Source organism: Mixophyes fleayi, chromosome 6 (genome assembly GCF_038048845.1).
Source record: "Mixophyes fleayi isolate aMixFle1 chromosome 6, aMixFle1.hap1, whole genome shotgun sequence".
NCBI lineage: Eukaryota > Metazoa > Chordata > Amphibia > Anura > Limnodynastidae > Mixophyes > Mixophyes fleayi.
Window position 1 is genome coordinate 219,887,249 of NC_134407.1, and position 15,596 is coordinate 219,902,844.

General features: G+C 41.5%; 3 protein-coding genes across 3 annotated transcripts in view; 1 reads left to right on the plus strand and 2 right to left on the minus strand.

The window, feature by feature from the left end:
• The window catches only part of LOC142159849 (uncharacterized), a 408,399-nt gene that overhangs the window by 91,396 nt on the left and 301,407 nt on the right, over positions 1 to 15,596 (minus strand). The window lies entirely within an intron of this gene.
• The window catches only part of LOC142159846 (uncharacterized), a 152,776-nt gene that overhangs the window by 75,944 nt on the left and 61,236 nt on the right, over positions 1 to 15,596 (plus strand). The window lies entirely within an intron of this gene.
• Positions 635 to 15,596, minus strand: part of LOC142159818 (uncharacterized) — a 199,278-nt gene continuing 184,316 nt past the window's right edge. Inside the window, exons 6-8 of the mRNA XM_075214590.1 lie at positions 13,458 to 13,555; positions 13,202 to 13,313; positions 635 to 5,915 (exon numbers count right to left, since the gene is read on the minus strand). Coding sequence (XP_075070691.1) covers positions 4,414 to 5,915; positions 13,202 to 13,313; positions 13,458 to 13,555 — 1,712 coding nt within the window. The 3' untranslated portion in view covers positions 635 to 4,413. The remainder of the gene's footprint in view (positions 5,916 to 13,201; positions 13,314 to 13,457; positions 13,556 to 15,596) is intronic.

Below are 15,596 nucleotides of genomic sequence, written 5' to 3' on the forward strand. Positions count from 1 at the left end.
AGTGATAGGGTTAATGTAATCTCCAGAATAATGTGCATCACTTGTAGAATCTCCTTTGTGTGTGTAATATCACCCTCTGAAGGAGAGATGCTTCCAATTTTGGCATTAAAGCCCTCTTCAGATTTATTAAGTTGCACAGTGAAATGTTTGGTCCTTATATGGTCACTGAGTGGAGATAAGTTGAGGAGTATACATTCATTGTTCTGCTGTGTCTGTGTGAGGATTCACAACACTAGCTCCAGATGACAGCTATTAGATAACTATTCACTACAACAGCTACAAACAACTTCTCTCAATTCCTCCTGTAATCAGCACACTGCTAAGAACAGCAATCTACTTAGTCTCCTCACCAGGAGCACTGTACAGCTTTATCTACTCTGCAATCAGCCCTTCAGTGAAAAGGTCAAGTCAATCAGAGCAATTTATCTCATCTGTTTCTAGCCTTTATAAAGTCCCTCAGTTCTACCAAACCTTGGCATGAGCAGTTTTATTTTGGATTTCCCTGTTTGTTTTTAAGGAAACTTGTTTTGTTGAACTGGATTGTAAAAGGTAGAATAGCATTGTATCATTACTATTCTACCTTCTACAATCCTTTAAATTCAACCAAGAGTCGTCTCTGATATGGACTTTTGTAGAATTAATCCAAAAAACAAAGTCTCTTCAGAATATGTTCTTTATTTATCTATGCGCAATACAGACCATTCAATTCAAATAAAATAATGGTAATTTCACAATTCCTTTGCAAGCCTTTTATTTCTTAAAACCACAAACTAATACGTAGATAAAAAGCATCATATAAGACTTTTGCTCAATAATATCTCTCCACATATCAGGAACTATCAATATCTTCCCCTCGCCCCCCAGATATAGGCATTAATCCAGGTTAATCTGGCCACATCTTATCATGCGCTAACTTCAATGTCTCACTATACCACAACTTCCCTATTTCTCTATTTATGGAGGGCACATTTCCTTTAGATAGGTTATTTCAGCAATATTTTGTAGACATACCCTGAACAATATGTCTATAGAAGAATAAAACAGCTTAATTTGCAATATTTGTTTAAGCACGTAGCTTCTTAACTTAATTTTATAACCAGCTCTTTATTCAGCTTCCATTTTGTGTCAATTGATTATCCATATCAGTCTCTATTGTAATAAATGACTAATGCTTAAAGAAATAGAATATCCAGATATTATCAGTACAGATTAAGTAAATTTATTATCTTCTATTTATAAGGCGCCTTAAAAGGTCTGCAGCACCGTACATGACATATCCAGAAAGCAGTGATCAATAACACATTACATGATACAGGAGGAATGAATATACAGGTAGCGCAGATCAAATTATTTACTGGAGAGTGAGTGAGAATGATGGTAGTGACCAGTGTGAAGTAGGCCAGGGCTAGGGAAGCAGCGGGCTAAGAGCTTCTGAGCGTGATGGAATATTAGAAGGAGGTCACAAGGAAAGAGGTCCCTACTTGTGATAGCTTACATCCTAAAGCAAAAGGGGGATACACAAATAATGTGGCATCAACTGGGGGAGTGGGTATGAAAGTTAGGGGAAAGGATGATAGGCTTGAATAAAGAAATGTGTCTTAAGAGCACACTTGAGGCCTTTGAGTGTAGAGACTAACCTGATGGGGGTGTGGAAGATCGTTCCACAGTTGGGGAGCAGCCCAGCAAAGTCCTGAAGGAGGGAGTGGGAAGAGGTAATCAGTAAAGTAATGTGGCAATAGTCATTGGAGGAGCAGAGGGCGTGGCAAGGACTGTATGTAGGAATAAGTGGGAGGATAGATTGAGAGCTTTGAAGGTGAGGCCGAGGAGTTTCAATTTAATTCTGTAGCCCATGGGGAGCCAATGTGCTGATTGGTGGAGGGGGACAGCAGACAGTGTCGGAAGAGAAAAATAAGGTGCGCAGCAGCATTGAGGACAGACTTAAGAAGAGCAAGATGAGAGGTAGGCCAGAGAGAAGGAGATTACAGTAGTCAAGGCGAGAGATTACAAGAGAGTGAATAAGAGTTTTGGTGGCTTCTGTGGCAAGAAAGGGCCGTAATCTTGGATATATTCCGGAGGTGGAAGTAGCAGGACTTTTGAGAGGAACAGAATGTGAGGTTTGGAGGAGTAGACGATGACCCCAAGGCATCGGACTTGAGGGACAGAAAGGAGGGTAGTGTTCCTAACAGAGAAGCCCTGGAAGGGGGGCGGGGAAGATGATTACTTCAGTTTTGGAAATATTGAGTTTAAGAAAATGCTGGGACATCAAAGATGAGATGGCCGAGAGATAGCAGGAGACATGATACATAAGGGAAAAGGTGAGGGGTCAGGGGACGAAAGATATATTTGGGTATCATCAGCATAGAGGTGGTATTGGAGGCCAAAGGAGTCAATTAAGACACCAAGGGAGAAGGTGTAGTGGGAAAAGAGCAGGGGGTCAAGAGCAGAACCCTGGGAAACTACGACAGGTAAAGGAAAATGGGGGGATATGGAGTCGTGTAGAAACTAAAAACGATCGGTTGGTGTGGTAAGAGGAAAACCAGGAGAAGACAGTGTTACAGAGAACTATAGATCTAAGTATGCAAAAGAAGGGAATGGTCAATGGCATCGAAGGCAGCAGAGAGGTCAAGAAGGATAAGAGGGGAGAAGTTTCCTTTAGATATAGAAAAGAAAAGGTCAATAGTAACCCTAGTGAGGGCAGTTTCAATGGAGTGGAGGGAGAGAAAACTGGAGTGGAATGGGTCAAGGAGTGAGTGAGAAGAGAAAAAGGAGGTGAAACAGTTGTAGACAACCCGTTTGAGAAGTTTGATGGCAAAACGGAGGGAGATAGGGCAGTAATTAGAGAGACAGGGACAAGAGATGGGGTTTTTTTGAGTATAGGGGAAATGAGAGCATGTTTAAAGGAGAGGAAGATTCCAGAAAAGAAAGGATAGGTTGAGGATGTGGGCAATGTGGGAGCAGGTCTCAAGAGAGAGGGACGGAGAAGTTGGGAGGGATGGGGTCCTGTGGGCAGGTGGAGATGGATCAGTAGGAGAGAAGGGTGCAGACTTCATCTACAGATACCGGAGCAAAGGATCAGAAGGAGGGTGGGCTAGGAAGTGGGAGTGACAATGGGGAGAAAGGGAAAAGAATAATGTCCACAAAGGAGCGTGGGAAGGGAATTAGGAGGGGCAAGAAGGGACTGCTGGGAGGAGCAGTCTTGACATATTGACTCAATTTTGGAGGTGAAGTGGGTAGCAAAGTCAATAGCAGAGAGCAAGGAGGGAAGAAGAGGGAGTGAACGGCAGTTCAAGGATTGGGAGGCAACCAGGGCGACAAAGGCAAGTGCAGAGGTAAGGGTGTGATTATAGAAGGAGACAGACTCTTAGGGGCAAGGAAGAGTGGTGATTGGGGAGAGGAGTGAGACAAGGTAGGAGGAAAACGTTGTAGGATCAATGGTTTCAAGGTTACGCCTGTGAGAGTAGCCTTAGGGGATGGGCGAGGTGAGGAGGATGGAAAGATGTTAAAGTAGAGGAGATGGTGGTCAGAGAGGGAAAGGTGACTTGATAAGGTCGAAGACAATACCAAGGTGTGAAAAGACAAGATCAAGCAAGTGGCTAATGCATTGGGAGAGGAGGTCCATTGAGAGAGACCAAGGAAGGGGGAGAGGGAGAGAAGGTTGGAAGCAGCAGGGTCTTAGGGATTGTCTATATGAATATTAAAGTTAAAGTCCCCCAAAATGATGAAGAGAAGGTTCAGGGGAAAGAACACAGAAAGAGCAGCAGGGGAGAGAAGTATGCCAACGACACCACCTTGCCTGTCCCAAGGTCTGGGTGTGTGGGAGAAGGACAAGCCTCCAAAAGAGTGAGCACAGCTGGAGACATATTGTCCTCAGGGCTTAGTCAAGTTTCAGTGATAGCAAGCAGCTTGAAGGATCTAGATATAAAAAATATTATGGATACAGGCCAATTTGTTAAAGACTGACATGGCATTCCAGAGACCACAGGTTAGAGGAAGAGAGGGAAGACAAGAGATATGGATATGGTTGTCGGGGGTTGCTGCACTGCAAGGGTGTGTATGATAGTGGGTGAGGGGCGAGTGACAGGGAGAGTGGATTGGAATTGGAAGAGAAACAGAACTAGGAGGGGTCCCATCAGCAGGCAGGGGTTGGAGTTAAGGGAAGAAACAGGTGAGAGAGCAGGGGAGATGGGGCTGATCTGGGGGAGCATCGATGGAAGAGGGAGAGGCAGGAGTGATGCCAAGGAATAGAAGGGGTAAAAGGGAAAATACATAGGAACATGCCCATTTGCATCATTTAAAATTATAAGAGGCACTTCTTTTACAATGTTTACAGCATTATTGCAACCCTTGTTTCATTGCTGTATTATATAATGTTTTAGGAGAGAAAGTCTGTGTGTAAAACTATTTCCACTGTCATCATGAAAATGGTTTCTCACTACTGTGAATTCTGTGATGTTTAACAAGACTGGATTTACATGTAAACTGTTTTTTACACTCAGAACATGGGAATGTTTTGTCAACTGTGTGGATTCTCTGATGTTTAATAAGATCTGATTTCTGTGTATAACATTTCCCACAATTAGAACATGAAAATGGCTTCTCACCTGTGTGGATTCTCTGATGTCTAATAAGAATTGATTTCTCTGTAAAACATTTCCCACAATTAGAACATGGAAATGGTTTCTCACCTGTGTGGATTCTCTGATGTCTAACTAGATTGGATTTACATATAAACCGTTTTTCACATTCAGAACATGGGAATGTTCTCTCACCTGTGTGGATTCTCTGATGTTTAATAAGATGTGATTTCTGTGTAAAACATTTTCCACACTCAGAACATGGAAATGGTTTCTCACCTGTGTGGATTCTCTGATGTTTAACTAGCTTGGATTTACATGTAAACCGTTTTTCACATTCAGAACATGGGATTGTTTTCTCACATGTGTGGATTCTCTGATGTTTAACTAGACTGGATTTACATGCAAACCATTTTTCACATTCAGAACATGAAAATGGCTTCTCACCTGTGTGGATTAACTGGTGTTTAACTAAACTGGATTTACATGTAAAACATTTCCCACACTCAGAACATGGAAATGGTTTATCACCTGTGTGAGTTCTCTTATGTGAAACAAGATTGGATTTAGACATAAACCATTTCCCACAATCAGAACATAGGAATGTTTTCTCACCTGCGTGGATTTTCTGATGGGTAGCAAGATTGGATTTAGATGTAAACCATTTTTCACATTCAGAACATGGAAATGGTTTCTCACCTGTGTGAGTTCTGTAGTGACTAACAAGATTTGCTTTTTCTGGAAAGCATTTCCCACACTCAGAACATGGAAATGGTTTCTCACCTGTGTGAGTTCTGTAGTGACTAACAAGTTTTGTTTTTTCTGGAAAGCATTTCCCACACTCAGAACATGGAAATGGTTTCTCACGACTGTGAATTCTTTGATGTTTAATAAGATGTGTTTTCCATGTAAAACATTTCCCACACTCAGAACATGAAAATGGTTTCTCATGACTGTGAATTCTTTGATGTTTAATAAGATGCCTTTTCCATGTAAAACATTTCCCACACTCAGAACATGGAAATGGTTTCTCACCTGTGTGAATTCTCTGGCGTCTAGTGACACCTGATTTATGTGTAAAACATTTCCCACATTCAGAATATGGAAATATTGTATGGCCTTTTTTAGCTGTACTAGGTGTAGTAATATCTGAGTTATTAGGCAAACATGCCTCATGATTAGAGGGATCAGATGATATATGTGCACTGTGATGTAACTGATGTATATTTGGCGTAATGGGTTTTCCTCCTGGAAAATCTTGTATAATGTTGTTATCCTCTATTTTATAACCTGGAGATAAAACGAAATATCCCTCCGAGGTATGCTGGATTTTGTGTCCATCTGTTGGAAAAAAAATGATGTTTTGAAATAGACATTGAGTAGCAAAATTTCATACATTTAGTGAGTTCAAGATGATCAATTATTTAATTTCTACTTGCAAACAAGAACACTTCATTACAAATCTAAATGTACAAATGTGATGATACCAGGATGTTAGTGTAGGAACCCAGAAGAAAATCCTGGTATCCAGGAGTTCAGGATCACACAGGCAAAGAAAAGGTGTTGAAACAACTGTACCTTTATTACAGATAACTGCAAACAATAGCAGAATTTTTATATATATATATATATATATATATATATATATATATATATATATATATATATATAATCTAACTACTTTAAAGAATATATACAGTGCTCACCAAACTTCAACCTTCCCACAGTGACACCCCAGTGTTCACTAATCCCAAAGGGTTTATAAAGAAAATGGGTTTTCTTTACCAGTCCAAGTTCTATGGACATGATGTTCATGAGTAATAGAATAAACCAGGCAGAGCAAACAAATCTGCAAGTCCAAGAAAAGCTTGTAATCCAATAGCCACAATACTCCCAGGCCTAAATCCCCATCACACTGGCAGGAGCCGCGACTCAAACACCAATAGCATTTAGTTCAACGATGGAACAATGTCGTTCCAATTCTATAGTGTGTATTTACACACGACTGTCTAGCATACACAGATAATTCAGACACTATTGTCAGCGCCGAGTGACTACTGTACAGATCTACAGGTTCCTCATATATTCGTGGAGTGCTGTCTGGTTACCAACATAAGTATATGAATATAGAGCAGTGTATGTATGAACTATACAGAGCAGATAATTTTAGATCATAGCTTTAAATGTAAATGGAAGATGACAGTGAAGATTTCATTTTACATATTCAGCCGGTGTCTTGTTTTTTTCAGTATTGCTTCAAATTAAAATTCGGAGATGTAACAAAACAAACAACTTTAATTGCTGGCTAACGCACCTTACTTACCCCCCCCATGTGGCTCTCTGTCTCCTCCCTCCCCTCTCTCCGAGCTGACAGCCACCAACTGGAGATGGATTTAGCTGAACAGCGCAGACTCTTGTGTCATGGAGAATAACCAGCAGAAGGAACTGTTAGCAAAGGACCTTGAGGAGACACATGATAGCCGGTGCCGGAGGTGCTCTCTGTTACGGAGCTGAAGATGCAGCTGCCACAGAAAGAGCAGGCGTTGGCACGAGCAAAGGGGGCACCATTCTGTTCTAACCCCCAGAGGCGTCCTTCAGGATGGCCCAAATGGATCTTTTCGATGGCTGTGTTGTCATTGCTTTACGTGTGACACATAAAATCAGTGTCTGAGAGCTGTGAATCACTGATCAGTGTGCCTATAAATTCTGCTCCAACAATAGTGTATTATCTGCTTTGCTGTGATTTCAGCACGCTGGACTCCCCCTTGTCCCAAACTTTTCAGCAGATGGTTATGACAGATGAAAAGCACAGATCTGAAGGTAAATCGTGTAAACCGTATATAGTGTGTACACATGAATCGACATGCTGATCATGATTTTTTACCCCGTCGTTGGTAAAAGAGCTAAAACTATTGCTTCATTAGTAGTACTAGTTATTGTAGTATGTAAGAGAGCCTCCCTGATTTAACCCCTTCTAGGCATTTGTGATGTCAGAGGGGCTACAGAGGCTGCTGGCTTCTTGTTTGTAAGAGGGGAGTGGTGCCTTGGTCAGTAAACAGTAGATCCACCATGTTGTAATCCGATATGAAGTCCAGACGATTACATGTAACCACCTAAATATATAACACTCCCTTGGCACTTGAGACAGATGTTACAGATAAGAAAAATAGTAAACAGATTTATTAATATGCAGTATAAGTGGGTGGCAACCCTGCAGTGTGATTTACACTGACAATTTTGTAACAAAACAAGGCATATAAACAATTTATATAGCATGAAAGCATGCAAAAATTGATATATTGTAAATAAAGTCCATGTTGGCCACAAAAAACACGGTTCTCTGATGGTTCTGATAGGGCTAGTAAAGTCCACTAGAATGGCAGAGTAACCAAACACAGTCAATCCTATGCAGATGTGGCAAAAGTAAATTCTCCTTTAGGTTTGTCAGCCGACAATAGATTCCAATGGAGAAAGTCTAAGATGGGCTGGTGATAGAGGACTTACCCTCACTTTGATGGGCTGATAGTGTCCTCTCAAAAGAATCCTGCTTGGTGCCGAGAAAGCTGATGCGATGAGCACGCTTGTGCCGTCCCGCTGGAGTGCGATGAAGCAAACCCGGGCGGTCAGCAGAGTTGCACATGCGTAGGTGAATCCGTTCGCTTCCCAAAGCGGCGGTCTCGAGTTAATGTGTGGTGCCCGTGGAGGGCAAGAGCTTAATCAAACCAACGCATTTCGCACTACGGCTTCTTCAGGGATCGATATTAGACTGCAGGCCACTGATCACGATATTAGTATGGCTCCATAATGCATACATAAAAGTTACATATGTACATTAATATGCTTGGGAACATGGAGAGTTTAACATTTTCAGTATCACAAAGAGGATGAGGAAAATAAATGTAATGAAGTAAAGGAACCGATAGTTCTGATGATAGTACTAAGAAGAGTGCTAGACAAGCTATACATAGTGAGCGCTGAGCTGACTGGTGTAAACTCCATAGATGTTGGTGGCATTATTGGAGAAAGTGGTTCAGCTCAAAATCAATGTTTAGACCCTCTGGTGCAAGGGTCTTTATTCTGAATATAAGTTTAGACTCTTCTTTGGACATGCACTTAATGTAGTTACCCCCCCCCCCTCCAGGGTATGGGGACCTTTTTTATGCCCATAAACTTAAAGTAGAGAGGGGTCCTTTGAATGGTGCTTAGCAAAGTGATCAGAGACGCTGTGCTTATCAAATCCATTACGGATGTTCCTCTGGTGCTCGGATACTCTGGTATGTCATTTTCTAATTGTTCTGCCTATGTATTGCAACCCACAGAGGCATTCTAGAAGGTAGATGACCCCTGTGGTACCGCATGTAATCTTGTCCTCTATAGTGAAATTTTCCCCAGTGGTGTGGGAGTTGAAATGAGTAATGGATTTGGTGCAACTAATGCAGCTTTACCTACATGCTCCACATCTATTGCAGTGATAGAACCCATTTTTGTTCTCGTTCAGTCAGGTATTGTTCGTAGTGGGTAAGTTGGGTGGAATAGTGCTTTTAACCAATTTTGTTCTCAAGCTATTGGCTTTCGTATATATAAACCTTGGTTTTTCTGCAATGAAACCCTTCAGTTTTTCATCTTCCAAAAGAACTTTCCAATGTTTTCTTACAATGTGCTCAATCTTTTTTACATCCTTGCTGTATTGGTTAATAAAGGGAATTTCTATGAATGGTGTTGCGTAAATGTTCTTATTAAGGATGGTGTCCCTATTGGTGTTTCTGACAGTGGAGATAGCCTGTTCTACGGACAGTGAGTCATAATTCCATTCTAGGAACCGAGTTCTCCAAACTTCAGCCTGGGTGTTGTAATCATCTATTCTTGAGCAGTTACGTCTGATCCGCATTAGTTGCCCTTTGGGAATGTTCCGTAACCAGTTCTCATGGTGGCTGCTATTTGAAGGTATGTAGGAATTGGAATCTACCTCCTTGAAGAAGGTTCTAGTTTCCAGCTTAGTATTTTCTACAAAGATCTGCAGATCTAGGAAATTGATAGACTCAATGCTAGTATTGCAGTTAAATGAAGATTAAGATTATTCTGATTTATGTGTTCTAGGAAGAGGGTGAGTTCGTGTTTTCCTCCTGTCCAAATGAACAGGATATCATCGATGTAACGGCACCAAAGTTTGAGATGTTGTAGGAAAGGGTTGTTATTCCAAATGACCTTGTTCTCCCATACAGCCACAAACAGGTTCGCGTAACTGGGCGCAAATTTCGTGCCCATAGCTGTTCCGCGAACCTGTTTGTAGAATGACCCCCTCGGACCAAAAATAGTTATGGTTTAGGGTAAATGAAATAGCCCCATACAGCCACAAACAGGTTCGCATTATGGAGCCATACTAATATCGTGATCAGTTGTTTTTAGTGATCCACAACCCCCGTTTTTTGGGCTAAGTGACATTCCAAATAGTACAAACGGGGACATATTCAATATAATTTACAGAGACTGATTCTATTTTGTTTCAATTCATTCAATTTTCTCTCCGTTTATTTCCACCTCTGGGTAATATTTAACCCCAAGCTGTGGCCTGCAGTCTAATATCGATCCCTGAAGAAGCTGTAGTGCGAAACGCGTTGGTTTCATTAAGCTCTTGCCCTCCACGGGCACCACACATTAACTCGAGACCGCCGCTTTGGGAAGCGAACGGATTCACCTATGCATGCGCAACTCTGCTGACAGCGATACCGCCCGCGACTACCGGGTTTGCTTCATCGCACTCCAGCGGGACGGCACAAGCGTGCTCATCGCATCAGCTTTCTCGGCACCAAGCAGGATTTTTTTGAGATGACACTATCAGCCCATCAAAGTGAGGGTAAGTCCTCTATCACCAGCCAATCTCAGACTTTCTCATTTGGAATCTATTGTCGGCTGACAAACCTAAAGAATTTACTTTTGCCACATCTGCATAGGATTGACTGTGTTTGGGTTCTCTGCCATTCTAGTAGACTTTACTAGCCCTATCAGAGAACCGTGTTTTTTGTGGCCAACATGGACTTTATTTACAATATATAATTTTTTGCATGCTTTCATGCTATATAAATTGTTTATGTGCTTTGTTTTGTTACAAAATTGTCAGTGTAAAACACACTGCAGGGTTGCCACCCACTTATACTGCATATTAATAAATCTGTTTACTATTTTTCTTATCTGTACCATCTGTCTCAAGCACCAAGGGAGTGTTATATATTAAGATTTATTTTCCACTCTAGGGTTGAGCTATCCCTACTTTTTCCTCACTCCCATGTGGCTGCTCGTTCACTGACCTATTACAATAGGGAGCGCTGAACATAAATCCTCTATTATTACATGTAACCACCTGGCTTTATTTAAGAATAGTATGGGTGAACTTAATTCCATCTCGATAGATATTAGCCACAGTTGATTGTGTAACAAATGAGGGTAATACATTAAAACAACCCAATGTTCAACTAAACACAAGCATCTTATCATCCTTAGTGTTTAAAATGACAGAAGGGGAGGTGATAGCTGTCAGACCCATCTTGTCACAACACACAGCAATTATACAGATAAAACATTGACTTAAAATATAACACATTACCAAGCACATTGCATAGACCCAGCCACAGGGACATGCAGATTGCATAGACCCAGCCACAGGGGGAGGCAGATTGCATAGACCCAGCCACAGGGGGAGGCAGATTGCATAGACCCAGCCACAGGGGGAGGCAGATTGCATAGACCCAGCCACAGGGGGAGGCAGATTGCATAGACCCAGCCACAGGGGGAGGCAGATTGCATAGACCCAGCCACAGGGGGAGGCAGATTGCATAGACCCAGCCACAGGGGGAGGCAGATTGCATAGACCCAGCCACAGGGGGAGGCAGATTGCATAGACCCAGCCACAGGGGGAGGCAGATTGCATAGACCCAGCCACAGGGGGAGGCAGATTGCACAGTCACATATAACGATGCAAAAACGCAGAGTTTGGTGTGTAATATTTCCCAAGCTCACACATGGACCAGCCTGTATCGTAGGACAGGGAGCCTCATTAGCCAGTGACATTGTCCAATCACAATGCTCATACAGACACTGCCCTCACACACAAATGTTGGAGCCTTGGTAGTAGAGTAGACATGGGCTAAATAAACACCACATCCTATCCATTGGTCTGGACTACTCAAAGTTTCCCAAGTGGACATGTAGGTAGCAAAACAAAATAGTGAAGCAGCCTCTATAAATAAACCCCTGATCAACATCAGGCAGCATGGGCACGTGATGCTATTAAATTAATTTAAAGCCTCTGTGTAGACAAGCACTGAGAGGGAAGGAGAGCAGCTTGACAGAGCAATACAGCAGAGAGGGAAATAAGAACACAGAATGATGAAGGTTCAGAACGGAGGAGAGAATTAGGACTGAGTAGGTGAAGAGAAGAGCATAGATGGCCAAAAGCAGAAAGAGAAAGAAAGTATAAGGGCAGAGCAGGATACAGAGACAGGTCAGAAGATGAAAAGCAACAGTACAAAGCACCAGCCACAGAGATATGAGGGAGCTATGGTACAATGATGGGCGATTATAGTTCTGTGAGTACAAGACGCTAGAGTTTGTGTGAAGTGTGTGTTGTGATAGGAAGTATGCAGGAAATAACTTACTTTAGTATTGCAGTGTTACACATACTGAGAATAAAACATTCAAGAATTATTACACAAGGAAGATAATGTCACATATACTACTGCACAGGGAGGATCATGGCTAATATTATCCATCTCATCACATTGATCAGTGCTTGAATCACTATGGTGACGTCTCTTGTACTGATGTATGAGAATCACAAGAGTGTGAGGAAGAGACTGGTCAGACCTCTTGGCTGGTAGCACACACTGATATGATGTGAGGAGGAGAACAGGAGTCTAATAGGGGCTGAAGGACAGACCAACTGGGTACTTTGCAAACCACCTACAACCATAAAGGTGAGCCTCCTTCCCCCTCCCATTCTCTCCTCCCAGGACTCTAGAAACACCAAAATATAAACAAAGCAATTGTTCTATGAACTGAACAAACTTCGGTCCCTACTCAAGGAACACACCAAGAACACCAACCCATCGAACTAACAAGAGTAACATCAAGAGGAGCCAAATTCCAATATTAGTACATCCACACAGCAACTGAAACACAACATCACCCCACCAACCTACAGTGCACCAACAAAAATCCTGACTCCCGCACTGGACAGATACTTTTTTATGGGTGTAGAACAAGTGATGGTGGTAGTGTCTGAACAAGGTGAAAATGTTACTCTTTTCTGTAATAAGTGTTTATTACAGCATGGGCAGCACGGTGGCTTAGTGAATTCATTTCCCGACCATGGCCTTATTTGTGAGGAGCTAGTATGTTCTCCCCGTGTTTGCGTGGGTTTCCTCCCACACTCCAAAAACATACTGGTAGGTTAATTGGCTGCTAACAAATTGACCCTAGTCTGTGTCTGTCTGTCTTTCCGTGTCTGTGTTAGGGAATTTGAGCCTGTAAGCCCCAATGGGGCAGGGACTGATGTGAATGAGTTCTCTGTACAGCGCAACAGAATTAGTGGCGCTTTATAAATAAATGGTAATAATAATAATAATACTCACCAGTGCTGATATCTGTAGGGATTTCCTCCTCCTTACACTGCTGATCACCCCTCACATACATCTCTTTTTCTCCCTTTATATTTTCGACCTTAATATCAGTCAGATCTTCAACCTAAATAACACAATAATAATGTGTTATCTCATTAATTGAGATTAAACAGAATAATATCAGTGTATTAGACATACACAGCTGTTCTACAGATCATATAGTAAAAAGTATTTTTGCTAATTTTGCAATACAATAAATTCCATCTACCTGACACTCCTGTGGGATACTGTGATTTTCCTCTGTACAATCCTGTGAATAAAGAGGACGGGGACATCTCTCTGGGGTATTTCTGTTACTGGATTCATCTGTAGAAGACACACAGTGACTGAATACATTGTTTAGGTGTGATGATCATATGTTATGTGTACATTAATCTAAGCAACCTATAAGTTATATATATATATTAGGGATGTGCACCGGCGACTTTTGAGGTCTCGTGTTTTGGATCCGGATTTTCATTATTTTTGGGGTTCGGATTTGTCTTGCAAAACACTTGACGAAAGGTCTCGGTTCGGATTTAAGGTTTTGGATTCGGATTTTTTTTGAAAAAAACATAAAAAGTTTAAAAATCAAGTTTTTGGGCTTATTTTCACTCCTACGCTATTATTAACCTCAATAACATTCAATAACAAGCATTTCCACTAATTTACAGTGTATTCTGAACACCTCACAATATAGTTATTAGTCCAAAACGTTGCAACGAGGTATCTTTCTGGACTGCGTAGAGGAGTGGGTCACCACAATATATATAATAAGAAAACCATCAACTTGTATGATTCGCACCAATAAATGTACCTGGACTGCGTAGAGGAGTGGGTCACCACAATATATATTAAAAACCCTGAACTTGTATGATTCGCAGCAATAAATGTACCTGGACTGCGTAGAGGAGTGGGTCACCACAATATATATTAAAAACCCTGAACTTGTATGATTCGCACCAATAAATGTATCTGGACTGCGTAGAGGAGTGGGTCACCACAATATATATAATAAGAAAACCATCAACTTGTATGATTCGCACCAATAAATGTACCTGGACTGCGTAGAGGAGTGGGTCACCACAATATATATTAAAAACCCTGAACTTGTATGATTCGCACCAATAAATGTACCTGGACTGCGTAGAGGAGTGGGTCACCACAATATATATTAAAAACCCTGAACTTGTATGATTCGCACCAATAAATGTACCTGGACTGCGTAGAGTAGTGGGCACTGGGCACCACAATAAAAAATATATAGAAAACCTTCAACAGGTCAGAATTAGACCCAAAAATAGTATCTGGACTGCGTAGAGTAGTGGGCACTGGGCACCACAATAAAAATATATATAGAAAACCTTCAACAGGTCTGCATTACACCCAAAAATAGTATCTGGACTGCGTAGAGTAGTGGGCACTGGGCACCACAATAAAAAATATATAGAAAACCTTCAACAGGTCAGAATTACACCCAAAAATAGTATCTGGACTGCATAGAGGACTGGCCACTGGCCACCACAATATAATATATAGAAAACCTTCAACAGGTCAGAATTACACCCAAAAATAGTATCTGGACTGCGTAGAGTAGTGGGCACTGGGCACCACAATAAAAAATATATAGAAAACCTTCAACAGGTCTGCATTACACCCAAAATAGTATCTGGACTGCGTAGAGTAGTGGGCACTGGGCACCACAATAAAAAATATATAGAAAACCTTCAACAGGTCTGCATTACACCCAAAAATAGTATCTGGACTGCGTAGAGTAGTGGGCACTGGGCACCACAATAAAAAATATATAGAAAACCTTCAACAGGTCTGCATTACACCCAAAATAGTATCTGGACTGCGTAGAGTAGTGGGCACTGGGCACCACAATAAAAAATATATAGAAAACCTTCAACAGGTCTGCATTACACCCAAAAATAGTATCTGGACTGCGTAGAGTAGTGGGCACTGGGCACCACAATAAAAAATATATAGAAAACCTTCAACAGGTCAGAATTACACCCAAAAATAGTATCTGGACTGCATAGAGGACTGGCCACCACAATATAATATATAGAAAACCTTCAACAGGTCAGAATTACACCCAAAAATAGTATCTGGACTGCGTAGAGTAGTGGGCACTGGGCACCACAATAAAAAATATATAGAAAACCGTCAACAGGTCTGCATTACACCCAAAAATAGTATCTGGACTGTGTAGAGTAGTGGGCACTGGGCACCACAATAAAAAATATATAGAAAACCTTCAACAGGTCAGAATTACACCCAAAAATAGTATCTGGACTGCATAGAGGACTGGCCACTGGCCACCAAAATATAATATATAGAAAACCTTCAACAGGTCAGAATT